The 16,663-nt window shown below is 39.9% G+C and overlaps 1 protein-coding gene across 2 annotated transcripts in view; it reads left to right on the top strand.

Moving 5' to 3' along the window:
• LOC144049935 (uncharacterized) overlaps nt 1-16,663 on the top strand; it is a 58,825-nt gene that overhangs the window by 26,132 nt on the left and 16,030 nt on the right. The window contains exons 3-4 of one of the 2 annotated variants that reach the window (XR_013293726.1): nt 6,903-6,987; nt 9,067-9,140. Coding sequence is in view for 1 of the 2 variants with exons in the window: in XM_077562678.1 (XP_077418804.1) it covers nt 6,903-6,987; nt 9,067-9,071 (90 nt within the window). In the remaining variant the exon portion in view is untranslated. Of the gene's footprint in view, nt 1-6,902; nt 6,988-9,066; nt 9,176-16,663 lie in introns of those variants that run through there. The other variant, XM_077562678.1, reaches the window with a different exon arrangement.

Here is a 16,663-nt window from a genome sequence, read left to right as displayed (position 1 = left end):
CCTTGTTTGAAACCCTAATTCTGGCTTTAAACCCTAACTTCAAAACCTAATTTGGTAGCCCGACTCTATCGTGACAACCTCATTGGAACGTCGCTCTTATTTGTGTCACGGATTGCGACTTGTTGGACATCAAAGCAATATGAGAGCAACAGCCTTTATTTCATAAATGAAAGGAAGAAATACAACTGTTAAATACAAAACTGGTTTAAAAAAAAGAAAAACGAAAACTCTGGTGCCAGATGAAAAAGCAAGCAAAAGTCCCACAACAAAAAATCAAAAAAAAAAAAAAACATTTTTCTTCAGTGATGGGACAATAGAGCAAGGAAGCTCACCAGAAAAAAAAAATCTTAGGGGCACAGGACAAAAAACAAAGAACATTTTTTACACGGGGCTGAAAAAAATACTACTGGAGTGAAGCCAGAATGCAAACTGGTTACAAACACAGAACATGCAGTAACGGTTTAAAATGCTAATCCTGTCTTTAAACTCTAATCCTGTCTTCAAATCCTACTTCCACACACTAATTCTGTATTGAAATGCTAATCTTTAATAAAAACCCTAATTAGGCCCTAAAAACCGAACTTGAAACCCTAACCCTGTTGTACAACCCTACAACCTTGTCTGCGTCCCTAATCCTGAATTCAAAACCCGACTTCAAACCCTAACCCCGACTTCTCCTTCGCTGACTTCTTCTCTCTTCTTTAAGCCTTAACATCTTCTTTTCAAGCCTGTAAGTGTTTCACTGTAATCAAAGGTTTGACATCGTTAGCGCTTTCGTCTTTTGAAGACCAAGCGACCGGACCGCGGATGGGGCCCCCCTTCTTACGCCTCGCGTCAGATCCGCTTGACCACAATTACTTACCAACACCGGCGGAGGCGAGTTCACGTGTGAATTTTAATGACGAGGCCCCGCCGATGGCACACGCTGGCAATTACAGTTCCCAACCCACACGCACACACGTTGCGTTGTGAAGAAATAACAGCTCTGATGTGCGCCATTAGACAACGGCATTCATTCCCTGTAGCATCTGCGGGCCCATCTGTAATGTCCAGCCTTCATCACGAGTGAGCATGTACTGTATGTATATACACACACACACACACACACACATGCGTGTTTGTGTGTGTGTCCGCAGGAGTTTGGTTTGAATGGGTCTCTGGCGGACGGGCATGTTAACACTGGAGGAGAGTGAACTCTGGCAACTGCCGTTCCCATTTGGCTCAATTAGAGGCTGGAAAGTGAAGCGATCAATGGCGATGGCCTCTCCCTACCAAGCACCCGCCTGTTGGTGGATGCTCGCTAAAACACAAAATGGGGAGTAATCAAAGTCAGTAATTAGACGGCGGCCGTTGGACGTTGCACAGCCTCAAGGTAATTTTTGGGTGACTTTTTAGTAGGGCGCGTTTGTGCTGTTGCAACACGCGAGCAACAAATCAACAAATGAATGGTCGAGGGAGAGGACACAGTTTTGATCACCCTGCTCGAGAAATGATGTAAAGGAGGGAAGACTTTTAAAAACAAAATCAAGAGTGGAGAGAGGAACACCCTTTAAATTGTGTGGAAAAAAAATTTTTTTTTTAATTTTTTAAATGTATTTGTTTAAATAAAAAAAAAGGAGAGCAATGATGATGTCAAATCGAATGAACAATACTGAGCTCTCCTGAGAAAAGAAAAAAAGAAAAAAAATTGTGTGGGAACGTCAACAAAATGGTCCAAAAAGGTTTTGAATAAAACCTGGAACTGGTGAATTCCCGAAATAAAAGTCAGTCGCATTGCCTGTTTAATTTTAGTTTAGGGTTTCAATTCAAAGTAGGAGGTCAAGATTGGGTTAAGATTTAAAGGCAGGGTTGGTGTATCGCATATGAAAGTATTGTATACTTCCAAGCTTAGTTACGTTTTGAGACGGCCTGTGTTTTAAATGAGGCTTTCATCAATGTTAGTGTTTCAAACAAGGTTGAAAGTTTCACATTTCAAAGCTTTCATGTGACATGTTGTCAAAGGTAGAGTGGCGTCTACTGGAAGATCACTTGATGACAAGTAAAGTGGGCTTACCCCCCTAATGGAATAATCATACAGGCCTGCACTCACCAGACACCTCATCAGGCAAAGCCACGCAATATAATCTAACGAAAGTGAGAATGTGTTAAAAATGCCGCTTCAGGTGACATATAGGCTTAAGACCCCACTTTTAAACTGTAGCCTTGGCTTGAAAATATATGTTAAAACCCAACCCCAACTCGCAAACCCTAACCCAGTCGTCTGAAAACCATACATTCAACCCTTTTTATCAAACTGTTAAAACACCATTTATACCTGTAATCCTCTCTTGGACCCCTGAATCCCATTTTTGAAACTCTAGCCTTTGTTCAAAACAGTAACCTAGACTTGAAACCAAAATTCGAAACTGCAACTGTGTCTTGAAAACATAACATGAAACCCTACTTTACAACTATAACCTCATCTTGAAACCGCAACCCTTTCTTGACACCCTACTTTGAAAGCTTAAACTTTGCTTGAAACCAGTTTGTTTTTTTTTTTTTGTTTTTTTTACACTGCCTGACTGCTGGGAATTCACCAGCATCAGATTTAACCTTCACTCTAACAACACAATGGAGCGATGACCTACTTTTCCTTGCCTAATTCAATTCATCCCAAATTTACCTTGAGGGTAACAAAAGGAAGTGATGGGAAATAAAGGGGAAAGGCGGGGTGGGGTCTCACGGGAGGAAGCGGGATGTTGGCTAGGGGGTTAGCGGGATGCTGGCGTCGGTCCACAGGGAGAAAAAATAATAAAAACACAAGTGGGGCGCAGGTAGAGACAGCGTAGCACTTTATTGTGGTGTTCATCAAACATTAACAATGAGGACAAATGCCGTGGAGGGTAGAAAAAGAAAACGGCGCTGATGAAAAGCCCCCAAATGCGTCTGACAAGGAGTAAATATTGAATTGAAAGATAAACAAGGTGCACGTCCTTCATTATTCATGCCGACGGGGGACACGATAGCATTGAGAACAACATCCTTTTATCTGTCTGCACTCGCAGAGGGTGAGGTCAGGTGTGCAGCCATCTTGTGTTTGTTTGCGGCCCGGCGTGATCACATTATCTCGCATTATCGGCCGGCGAAATGACGGAGCGGGGGCTCCTTCATGTTCTGCATTCAACGGGATCCATTATCCGCACACAAACGCAACTCACGGGGCAAGGCTGCGCTATTTCATTTCGTTTGTGTTCTTCCATGTGCGTGTTCTCTACAAAACAGGTACAGGACATTTGGACAAACGCTGACCTTGTGGAGTTCTGTTGTTATACTTCTGAGTCTTATGCACTACATTTTGCCATCACGCAATGACCAAAATGCAGCAACAGGTGAATAACAACAAAAGGTCGTGCCTATTGCCGATACACATAAACAGAAATCATTGTCAGGAGCAATTTTAGTGCTGCGACACGTCGCAAATGCCAAAATCGGCTGATGCGTAATAGACACGGTTGCTAAATTTCATGTTAGGCAAACTGGTTTAAATGTGGTACAAATCGAACAAAATAGTTGAGGAACACCCTAGAAATGGTGAAAATTACCCTAAAATGGCCCCTTTAAACCAAAATGGCTGATTTGCTATGAGTTCTCCGGCAAGGGTGCGTCCCAATCTTTTGTTGCTTGTGGCTTCAGGGTTTGTCTTTTGAAAGAGTTCCAGGGAATGAAACAATTTTGTTTTATGGCAAGTCATCAAACGTTGCTGTTGTCCACGTGACAAAACAAAAACGTTTTCACTCGGTCTGTGCACGAACAGGGATGCAAATTGGCCATTAATAACAAACATACCAGAATTTTGCAGATTTGAGTCAGAACGTGTTCCTGATGTCTCCATTTTTTTCGTATGTGGGATTAGCATGTGTCGTGTGAATTGTTGTTTGGACGCTTGGATGCCGGCCAGACCAAAGACGGCAGGTTAACACATTATTGGCTTTACTGGACCAAAGCAAGAAAAACACTCTGGATTAGACCCTTAACCAGGGTATGACGAAAGATCATTGAAGTTGAAGTAAGCTATTTGAAAATAAAAAAGGAAAACCTTTTCAGTTAAACCCGAAAACACTCCAGATCAATACCTCGTCTTACCTCGTCGATACGTCTTCAAATCTTCGAATGAACGAGACTTTGTAAATCACTTTGGACACCGTATTTACAATTGAGATCAAACTGAAAGGATTTTAAAAACGGATTTGGCAAAAAGACAATAAGTAACTGAATCGAGTTCATTCGGTATTCGTTCATTTACACGGACATGAATAGAGAACGCAGATTTTGGGTGCGAGTCCAAGCTCTAATTTTCACACTTGAGCATTTCCCGTCTGTTTAGCCTCTACAACAAACCTGGACATGGTTGAAAGAACCCTAAAATGGCTGCTTAAAACAAAAATGGTGGACTTTCCATCTCTTCTGACATGGGTTCTTGAGACTTTTCTGTGGGTGTACTCATGATTGACGGGGAAACGAAATTTCATGACGCCGAGTTAAACGGGCTTCGGGGTTGAATTTACCAAAAGTTTGTCCCTTCCCCAACTTCTTATCATTCGCATTTGCAAGTTTACCTGGCAACAAACAAAAGCATTGACAAAGCTCAGCGCGTCCAACTTGGCAGCGGACGGCACGCCGGCGTTCCTCCTCTTCATTAGGCCGGCCGCCTCGTGCGCGGAGGCCGGCCGCGGCGTGACCTCGGCATGCGCCAGCTTCACCTTTCCCACTCGCGTCATTCTGGCCCATTGTTTTATTTAGCTCACTCTCACGCCAACTTCAATATACTGGCAAGCTTTTCACCCTCTGTTAGGTACAGTGGCCAAGTTGAACTCAAACCTGGACGTTCACAAAAAAAATAAAGGGGGAAAAGACTTCGATTTAGGAAAGTCAAGTCAGCTTTATTTATAAACAACTCAATGTGCGTCACGCAACCAAAAGCACAACAACTTCAAGTATTTACAAACAGAACAACTGAAGACATTCATAAAGCAAAGAGAAAAAAGTAGCTTATTAACATTAACAACTTTTAAACATATTTGCAAAGATTTTAAGACATGAACTCTTTGACTGCCAAAAACGTTAAATAACGTTTAGTAAAATCCTATGGAGTGCCAAAGACGTTAAAAGACATTTTTTTTCAAAACAGAGGTGAAACTAACCATTTTCTATTGTTGATTACTGAAAAACGGAATAAGGTAGAAACAAACTTTTTTTTCTGATGAAAGATGAGAGTCCAATCTTTCATTTGGTAGTATGTGTGTTTCCATAGTCCAAACACATCATTTTCTGTGGCCCTTGAAAGATCAGTCAAAAATGCTTAAATCGGCTGGCACCCACGGCATCCCTTTTCTGAAAACGTCTGGCAGTCAAAGAGTTAAAAAGCAAAGGAAATAAAGTCACTAGTGAATTTAAAATACATTAATCAAAGGTATGGGGGGAGGGGCATAGCTTTTAAGATGAACTCAAGCATTTGTACTCGAGGCCCGGTTTCTCTTTTTTTGCCAACTTAATTCAATGTGTGTGCAGCATAACAGCTAATAGATGTGTCACCGTGTTTGCTTTGAAACCTGGGCCCGCGTCTGCAGACCTCAGATTATATTCAATCGGCATTTCGTAATGTATTCAGGTCCCAAACCATTCAATGATTTATAGACCAGTAGCAGCATTTTAAAATGTATTTAGGAAAATGACTCAACTCAATTTTATTTAAATGCTCCACAGAACTTTAATATTTCATTTAGATTGAAACAATTCATCTGGAGAGAGCAATCGATGAGCTACTTCTAAAGCACTTTCTCTTGTTTTTCCGTGTTTCGGCTGCCAATTGCTAGAAAAGCACGGCTCTTGATTTGTGCCACCTTTTTACTCCGTTTACCCTCGAGCCTCAGAGATGATGAAACGGACTATTTTCCCAGTGAAAACTGGCGAAAAACATCATCTGTTGCCTGGTTTGCCTTTGAAGACCGTGTCTGCTTTATAGGTAGTGCGTGCTTTCGCAGACTCCGGCTTGTTTTACTTATTGACCAAGACTGAATTTTTTTTTAAACATAGCAGCGCATTTTGCTCCAGAATGCCTTGATGGTGTTAAAATTTGATTTTGCCATGCACACATTCACCGCCCGCAGGATACAACAAGGCCTGCGGCATATTTTGGCCCACTACACACGAGCAAACTGTTGTCTCAGCTTTCAAGTGTACCTGCTACTGACCAAATGTTTCATTTCCTTCCACTCGGCAAGACACATTTTGCCTTGTGAGTCAGATTTCATTGTGCCTTGCACATTCCGCAGTGTGTTTTGTGTAATAGACCAAAACCACGGCAACACATTAAGCAGTTCTGGTGGAAAGGTGTGAATGGTTCGTGTTTCTGGTCTTTGCTTTTGGGATGCCATTTGGAGGAGAAATTACTACCTTTTTTTTTTCATTTCATTTCATTTTTTATAAAAACCTAGAATTTTTTTTTTGCACATTTATAACAGATATAAAATTATTATGCGATTAATTACGATTAAACACCCCTTATTTTTAATGTTCTTTTTAAATTAGGCCCGTCAGGCGATTCAAATTTTTTATTGTAATTAATCACATGACTTAATTAACGATCTGTTCTAAATTTACAATATATTTTTTTCTAAGTTTTCATACTCTTGTTAGCAAAATTGGATTTTTTTTTTTTTTAACTAATTGAAATAGTTCGAATGAGTTGTCAATGGCAGTGAATGAGTTAAAAAGGAATTTAACCGTTAAAACACTACCAGGCGTGTTTTTGTCATACCAGAACTACTTCCTGCTTCCGGGTCTAACGTGGGAAATGTAGTCCTACTATCCTAATGCTGTGGTCGTCCTAAGCAAGCTGTACTTTTCTGTTCGTATATTTCCAGTTCCACAACGCGGGACCGCCGTGGGCTAAACGGCACAGTGAGCTTCCAATACCGGTTGGAATCGAGAAAAAACAGTTGGATAAAGGTGGGTGCACTTATTATCTTTTCTTATTTACAGCTGTTGAACTGCCAACCGAGATAAGGTTAGCATTAGCTCAAGTAATAACACCACCAGATTGACTAGCGGTTAAATGTGTTATAAATAATTCCTGGTGATAAATTATTGTTTAGTTGATTTTCAGCTAAATTATAGAGTCCCGATTTTTAATTTTGAAAATCTGGACACCCTACCTGACATGACCCATAGGGCAGCACATTTCCCTCCGGAATGCCTTGAGATTCTTGACACCCTCACTGTATCCTGCACCAGAACATGAGAACAAGATTGCTGACACCGGGTTCCACATTTCTCACATTTCTTGATAGTCTTGAAATTTTATTGTACACTGAACAAATGAAAGACACCCTTTGTCAGAAACACCACCACGGCCTGCAGCGTATTTTGGGTCAGTTGTCACAAGTTTGAATGATGCCGTGTCCACACCACAGTTCATCGCCATGCTCTCGACAGCACTTTTTGCCCCAAGAGTCTTTAGATTTCATTGTACCCTCAACACCTCGTGCCGAGTGCGGCTAATGTAGTCATGTTTTTCAGAAAGTTCTTCTCACTTTGCATTAGGCTTTAAGAATTTCTACCAAGTTTCTGCATGATTTCTTATGAAAAATCAACACCAACCCCCCTTGCACCCATCCCCTTGAAAAGAGAACAAAGAGGAAAGTTTGCATGCTAAGGCCCAGCATCGGATGAACGTTGCTGAACGAAAAAAAAAAAAAAACTAGAGTAGGAATGTGTTAAAACGTCTTGTTAAAAAGCGTGAGCGGCCCAGCATGACAGCCAAAACCGCGTCTGACAAGGCAATGTGAAAAAGTCAACCGGCGGAGTCGGATCGCTTTTGAAAAATCCTGAGGAATAATTTAGCATGGAGGCTCGTCACACACGCCCGCCGAGCTCAACAAGCGTGAATGCATTCTGCATCCTTAAACAGACAAAGATTAATAAATAAATAAATAAAAATCACAAAAAGACAAAAGACAGCTGCTGATGAGATTCATTTTGAATACTCAAGTTGAGGAAAAATTCCTCAAATGTATTTTGAACACGAGAAGAGCAGCGTACACATTGACAGGACAAAACATTAGGTACAGTAGCACATAAATGTTTTGTTTTTTTAATGTATATGCTCAGCTTCCATTGGTCTGTCAAAAAAATATCTTTGACAAAGGGAAAATTTCCATATGTCTTCTATGAATGTAATCTCGTATTTTCATTTATTTGTGTCCATTTTATTTAATGTTTGCATTTCTATTCATTTCTTTATTTGAGTTATTTCCATGTACTTTTATTTACTTTATCCATTTAATGCATTTGTTAGTCAAACGGTTTTGTTTGTGTTTTTCATTATATGTTAATGATTTAGACATATATTTTTGTGATAATATTTTTATTTTATTATGTTTAATCAATTTTACTAATGTTATTAATTTTATGTTTTTTAAGTTTATTTTTAGTTCAGTGATTTTAATTCACATTTTAAATAATTTTATTTTGGTTGTATTCATTTTATTATAATTATGAGAATTTATGTTTTTTAGTTTTCTTTACTAATTTTAGTTATTTGTTGTTTTTTTTAGAGTATTCTATTTTAGTAATTTTCATTTATATTTTGTATTTTCTTTTTCATTTTTTGGGCAATTTATTCGATTTTTTTGTATTTCAGTTTTACTAGTATTCCATTTGTTTTCCATTTAGTTTTTAGTGACTTTGATTTATATTTGGCATATTATTTATTTATTTATTTGGGGTAATTTATTCAATTTTAGTGTTTATTTTAGTTGTCCTTTTTTAAAAGTCAATTTTCATTTAATTTTAAATGACTTACTATTGTTAATATATATTGTTGTTATAGTTTACTGACAGTTATATTGATAAGAACCCTGACAATTTTCCTGCAAGACATCCTTAACACATGTAAATATTCTGCGGATGTGACATTAGTAATGTCTTGGCGTAAACGATGCCAAAGCGCTTGTCATTATCAGCGGCTTTACACGGCGGCCAAACAGCAATTTCTCCTGCCTTCTTTTCTTTCACTTCTCTTTCCAGCGTGACTGAGGAGAAGCAGAATGGACTGTGACAGCCAGCTCGGGTCGCACCCACCTCCCCATTCCAGCGAATGGGTATGACTTATTTGCAGGGCTGGCCGGGAGCCGCGAGGTGAGGAGTGGGGGGTGGGGGGGGGCTGCATTGACAGGATCATTTGCATGTCTGCCAAGTGGCAGGAAAGAGAGCGGCTGAAAGCGAAGTCAAATGGAAAAAGATGGGATGCGATGGCGTCTGTAATACCCGTTTGGTTGGAGGTGCGGTGAGGAAATGAGTGCCGTTTGGGTGACGTCTCGCACCTTGTTGAGTAGCTCTTCCCATTGTTTTCAAAGAAGACACAAAAACAAAGTGAGAAAAGTTTCATGAATGGTATCACAACTTTTGTCTCTTCTCACGCACTGAACAAAGCAAAAGGCTCAGGATATCTATGAACCCCCCCCCCCCCCCGCCCTACCCATGTCTAATTTACTTTCTTTTTTTTGTAGTTTCAAATGTTTTATTTTTCTAATATATATATATATATTGCATTTTTGTAAACTTAACCCTAGTTAAAACCTATCTTTGTAACTCTAAACTTAGTTTGAAACCCCAATTTAAAACCCCAACAATAGTTTAAAACCCTAATTTGAGACTCTAGCCCAAGTTTGAAACCCTGACTTTTGAAACCCTGACACTAGCTTAGTGTCCCACTTTGATATCCAAGTTGCAGTTTAAAACCCCAAAACGCTAATTTGCATAGCTAGCACTAATTTGAAACCTAGTTTTAAACCCTAACCCTAGTTCAAAACCATGTTTTATCTGCAGAATGCACACTCTGCAGTACAGGCGTGTTTGTGAGCAGTTGTTCATTTGCAAACCAATGTTTTATTTTATTTTTTGCAGAAGTTTATATGATGCCAAACGATGTGAGTTCCACATTTATCCAGATCTTCACCACAATGTAATGACTTCTTCCTTGGTCCCGAGCGCCACCCTGGCATTGGTGTTTATGATGTCATCACGCTCGCCTTAAAACCACACACGGCAACACGCGTGTAACGTCCTGTACGTGGCGAGAGCGATGCACTTTTTTTTTTATATACGGCCGCCGTAAAGTTGGCAAGCGGCCGTTTGCTTTATTGCTTTTGCAAGCTTTCTCAGAAAAGTACGGCCGAGCATAAACGTAAACGACTTTGTGCCTTTATTGCTTTGCAAAGTCGTTTGGTGGCGCCCGGGTTTTACATGAGGTGCAGTAATCCAGCTATTGACCCCCGAGAGTCGATACCATCATATTTCAATTAAGGCAGTTGGCAGCAGTTTGCCAGAGTGGGGGTGGATGGGGGTGGGGGGGGGGGTTCTAATTTACATGCTTGAGAGTTGAGCTAATGCTAAGAAGGCACATACATTATGTGTGTTGGCAACACTTTGCTACTGTATGCATGATGTACATACAATGTATTATTTCTTCTAATTAATCTAATATTTATTAGATTTGGTGTATATACTGCATGCAATGTATTTTATTTTAGCTTCATTTATTAGGCAACAAAAATATATGCATTTTACTATTTTTATTTGTTATGTATATTTTACTGCAAATCCCTTTTTAATTAGAGAAGCCCACTGTTACTTTTGCTATTGCTATTGCTATTAGCACCCTGAAGTCACACTGCTAGCAAGTCGTATTTGATGCGCGACAGTGCTCTCATATTGAGCATTTTTTTGACGCGACACGCCATTTTGTTCTCGAGACCTCATAGCACATACAGTACACAATGAAGGGGCTTGTTGATGGTGGGGTGCGCGTTGCTAAGTGCAGTCTGAAAAGGCCTTAGGACTGAACGTACGTACAGTACTAAACTTAAGAAACAGAAATGATACAGCGGTCAGAGGGTGCCTTGAGGGTGACTTCCTGTGTGATTGACATTCAGAAAACGCAGACGACGCCCCCCGCAGGCTCAGCAAAATAAACACATCTCGGCCGAAAGGTGAATCCGCCTCTTTGTGCTTTCTGGCCTTTTGCACTCATCGAGACCCTCCGAGGTGGTCCGGCTTTTTTCTTTTTTAATGGTTTATCGATGCAGCCTAGAGCCCCCCGACTGTGTGTGAATGTGTGTGGATATGAGCACAACATATAATGCGTGTATGTGCGCGTGTTTGACGAGGCTGACAGAAGAGGCGAGAGGAGGAGCCCATAGGAAATAAAAGCACATAAAGACGACATGATCAGCTCATATTACATTAAGAGGAGCAGTGTTTGTGTGTGCGTGCGTGTGTGACAGTAGCTCGACTGCTACTACAGTATCTGGTCTCTCTTGCACAGCACAGTTGCTTGGCTAGCTTTAGAGACAAAAATGTTCAGCAGCTGGCACATTACTTCAAGATTCTTGTGGCTATTTGTGTTATTTCATTAAAGTAAGCTTATTTTTATTATTATAAAAAAATAATATTTCAATCGTAATTAGGTCCAACTATTTTTTGTAGACGGGTGTCAAACCCAAGGCCTGGGGCCCAAATCTGGTGCTTTACATAATTTTAAGCAATTTAAAGCATATTACGTGCACCCATGTTTCGTCGTCACTTTTAAAAATGTTGAGATATTGCAAGCATTTTTTGGGGGTTACTTTTAAAAGTAGAAGTAATTAAACAGTATTTACTGGCCTCTGATTTCAAAACTAGTTTTTCATCAGTTTGCTGTGTTTATGTAATGCGATACGATGTGGCCCATTTGACTAATGTTGTTCATTTTGTTATTTATAATATATACAATAAAATTTATACAAAATATTGACATTTAAAGATTATGTAAAATTGGATTATTAACAATAAATTAATATTTAATGATTTTTTTAACAATTGCTTAAATTAAAACCCTAACCCTGGTTTGAAACCCTAATCTTGGTTCTCACCATAATTGCAAAATTTTAACTTGGGCTTCAATTCCTAATTACAAACCCAAGCAATCTTGCAACTTTGAAGCCATAATCTTGATTTGTCACCCTAATTTCAACATCTTAACTCCATCTTCAACTTTGAATCCCAAGCCTTGATTTGAAAATCTACTTTAAAACCTTGAAACATATTTTGTTGAAACCTCAACGTGTGTTTCAAACCCTACATTAAAACACTAGCCCTCACTTGAAACCTTAATGTTATAGAGTTTCAAGTCTAGTAGGCAACCTTTCTATTGTTTCACCCTACCAGAACCCAAACTCAACCCCCCCAACTCTCACCCTGTCCCGAAACCCTCATTTGTGACCCTAACACTGAAAATCCCAATTTGAAACTCTCTCCCTTATTTGAAACCATAAACCTGGATTGACACTCTACTTTAAAGCCCTCATCATGAGCAACAGACATTCAGTCTCACTTCAACCATTAATCCACCGTGTGGGATTCAAACAGTGACACTATTCCAGTATACCGTCCCTCCCGTCACGTTTAACCGTCAGCGGCAAAATAAATAAAAAAGCCTCAATGGACTTGTAATTTCCATTCACGCTTTAAGAGGGATTAGCCTCCTTCGTAAGGAATTGTTTGTTTTCCTCTTTTCATAAGGCATCTTTTTTTCCCCCTCAGCTTTTTACTCGGGCTTTCTGGCATATTTGTCCTGTTTTTTTTCCCCCTCCAAAACGAGCTTCACAAAAAAAAAAAAAACAAGAAAGCCAAACAATGGTATCGCTCGGCTCACAATTAAAGCAGACCGAAGCGCTACATTGATGATATGTTTGCAACCCATTCGAATGGATAAGAACTCTTATTTGGGGGCCGCCTTCCGTGTGCTGCGCCGCCAAACAAAGACGAGTGAAAGATGAGAAGCGGTACACTGCCATCTGCTGAGTGCAAAGCAAAGGACTGCACACACTTCAAACCAACAGTCAAGACCCCAATTCTTGAAACCCTACCTTGAATCTCAACTCTGACTTGAATCCCTCCTTTCAAAATCGAACCCTTGTTTGAAAGCCTGACCCTTTCTTATAACCTGGATTTAAACCGCTTCTTTGATGCCTAAGCCTGTTTGTAAACCCAAATATATTCTTGAAAGCCAAGCCCTGCACTCGAAACCCTAACCCTTTCTTGAGACACTTGTTTAATCTCATAACTCTTGTTTGAAACCCTGCCCTGATCTTGTAAACCAACCTTTTTTTTTAAATTAGGGTTAGAAGTCAAGGTTAGGGTTTTAAAGTAGTGTTTCAAGACAGGTGTCAAATGAGGATTAGGATTTTAAATAATACTTTCAAGTCAGTGTTGGGGTTTTAACATAGGAAATCCCTAAACCTGTCATGAAACACATTTTTTGAAACCCTAACCTTAGCTTCAAACGTTGATTTGAAAATTTAACTCTGGCTTGAAATCCCAAAACCCTAGTTTAAAACCTTAACCATAGTTTGAAACCCTCATTTGAAACCGTACCTTGAAAACTAAGGTCACATATCTTGACAGTTGTAAATTGTATTGCCAAATTATAAATTGTGACCTTGATTTGACGCTTCAATTTTTTCATCACCAACTTTTTAAACTTATCTTGTACCGATCTCGCTGTGTCCTTTTTGAAAAAGAGCAAGAGGCTCTTTTTTAATCTGGTGAAGATGTTTGTGCTTTTTTTTATTCACGACATTCAAATGCGTTGCCGTGATTGGTCATAGCAAAAGTTTGGTAGACGTGCACAAGTTCTTCCATCGTCCAATCAGATCAAAGTATTGCCCAGAATGTCCCGCCTTTTCCGAGCAAATCACAGTGGAGCGGTCCCAGATTGATATCACAATATCAATCTTGGCTTTTGCCAGGTTCAAATTTTATTAGCCTGGAAATCCAGACTCACTCGCAGCTTTGCGAGAGTGTCTGCTCTACTGCCCTGTCAGTCGCATTTCTGAGGCGGGGCAAACCTGAGCTAACCGACAGTGGAATGAACCAATGAGCGAAAAGCGGACGAGCAATGAGCGAAGAGCAGACGTGCCGTTTTTTTGGGGTTTTTTTTGCGGGAACAGAGTAAAAATCAAACATTGCTACTAGTCGAAGAGAGACAGTAGTGAATGGCTTACGTGGTCGTTGCGGGAAAAACTTGAAGATTCACGGTGTCATAAGTCGCTCCGTTTTGATATTCGAACAGCGTGACGTTGCTCATGAAGACGACGTCACGTTAATAGACAAATTTGATTGCCTGTCCAGACTCACTTTCCTTTACACATTCTGACAGCTGAATATTTAACTCTTTGACTGCCAGACGTTTTCAGAAAAGGGATGCCGTGGGTGCCAGTCGATTTAAGCATTTTGACTGATCTTTCAAGGTCCACAGAAAATTATGTGTTTGGACTATGGAAACACACATACTACCAAATGAAAGATTGGACTCTCATCTTTCATCAGAAAAAAAAGTTTGTTTCTACCTTATTCCGTTTTTGAGTAATCAACAATAGAAAATGGTTAGTTTCACCTCTGTTTTGAAACAAACGTCTTTTAACGTCTTTGGCACTCCTCCATAGGATTTTACTAAACGTTATTTAACGTTTTTGGCAGTCAAAGTGTTAATCTCAACTTTATAACCACTGTTATCAATTGAAACCCTAACCTTCCTTTCAAATCCTACTTTGAAAGCATAATCAATACTGTGAAGTCCTACTTTCACCAAAATTGTTTAATATCTTATTTTCTAGCTTTATGCATGGACTCTGCCAGAGATAATATAATAATAATAAGTTTTAAGGTTTGAAAAATCTTTATTTGTGTAACAAGCTTACTATTTGCTTTGGGGAAATGTACACATTGAACCCGTATAATATATTTGACACCAAGATGGACTTGAGACTAAATCTAAATCTACATGAAAAGAAGTCGCTATAACAACATTTATATGAAATCAAAGCCTCCGAAAAGCACAAAACGGCCTTGGATGATTCATCTCATCTCAGCACATCGCCGAGTGGATGCCATTCTTAAGGCCGCTGTGACGTCTCAGCATGAGCTTCGTGTCAGCATCGTGTCATGCAGACGATGCGCATTAGTCATGGCCACAGCAACGAAAGCCTTTCACCAATAAATTGGTGATCTCAAGAGAGGGCGGGGTGAAAGTCATAAACGTATTTATGACACACTTCAACTCCAAACTGCTTCCAACTTTTTTTTAAAAATGGGACTTTATTAGTGAGCATAAAACCATCTGTCCACTTGATAGTTGGATTTAAGGCCTGCTCAATCGCTCTGCAGCGGACCTTGGCACGGCAGCAGATTGCATTTTGCAACAATCACAAGCACGTATCGCCAACAGAAAAGTCACGGCAATATTATTATTATTTTTTGCCTATGCCATCTGATATAGGTCGCCATCTGTAATTTTGGGTGAAGTGGCCTGTCCATCGCTGCTCGCAGCCTTAATCGTCTCTGAAGTCATCCGACTAGATCGACTCCACTGTCCTTCGCTTGTGGCCAACAAACAAAATCATTAGAATTTTGCACACATGTCATCTTGAATGGCAGCGTACAAAGCCGAGTTGACTGGAGTGCGACACCGCTCCGCCTGCTAAATCAACCCAACATGTTAATTTCACACAATCCAATCACGGGGGATGATTGATGTGCGACTTGACGTCCTTCCCTGGCCCTTCCGAGTCCGTCCTTGCCTACGGTGTGTTGGCATATTGGGCCGCAGAACGCTTGAGGTGGTAGTAAGTCATAAATAAGTCTCAAGTCTTAACCTTCACATTTCAATCAGGTACAACCAAGTTTCTGGCGCAAAAACTGAAGAAGTCAAGTTGAGCCGCCACAACACAAGAGAATAAGAGAAGACGTACAATCTTGCTCAGCCACAAAATATACTCACATTAGTATTAGCAGTGATGCCCGTAACGGCTTGTTTTTGAGTCGCAACTAATCTCCTTTTCCAGTTACTCTTCTAATATCACACGGTTTTACGGTTTTGTAGTCTGCATTTAATTCTACATGTATGTCATCATTAGTAGCTGCGATGTTGACACTTATCACCACTACAGCCAGTTGCAATTGACGCAAATCAACTGTAAACATTTCTTGACAATGAAATGTTATATGTGGCCTCACTAGCCTAAATATGACATTCTGATTAATATTACGTTTGTAGCAAAAATCCAGACATTTTTATCCATGTCAGAGGGCGGCCATTTTGCCACTTGTTGTCGACTGAAGATGACATCACAGTTGCTCAGGGCTCTGACAACGAGCAATCACAGTTCAACCTGTTTTCCGAAGCTGAGCTGTGATTGGTTGTTACCTGAGACCTGAGCAACTGTGATGTCATTTTCATTCGACAGAGAGTGGCAAAATGGCCGCCTTCTGACATTTATAAAAAAACGATTGGTTTTGCTGCTTAACTCATTTGTTGACATCAGCAACAAAGACATAAAGAAAAGGACATGTAAAAAGTAGAAAGGAGGGGCGGAGGGGTACGACTTTTCCCCTTTAAGTAAACAGCACGAACTTTTTAGCCACGGTGCATCCTTCACGCATGTAACGTTTTGTAAAACTAATTTCTAGTCACTAAAAAATATATACTACACATTATAAAACACATAAAAAGGGAAACTGGTGTTTGCACGCACTACAAAGCGAAAAAAGAAAAGAAAGAAAAGTGATTAGAATCATCTAGTCT

This window comes from Vanacampus margaritifer, chromosome 4 (genome assembly GCF_051991255.1).
Source record: "Vanacampus margaritifer isolate UIUO_Vmar chromosome 4, RoL_Vmar_1.0, whole genome shotgun sequence".
Lineage (NCBI taxonomy): Eukaryota > Metazoa > Chordata > Actinopteri > Syngnathiformes > Syngnathidae > Vanacampus > Vanacampus margaritifer.
This window is presented reverse-complemented; position numbering and strand designations above follow the sequence as displayed.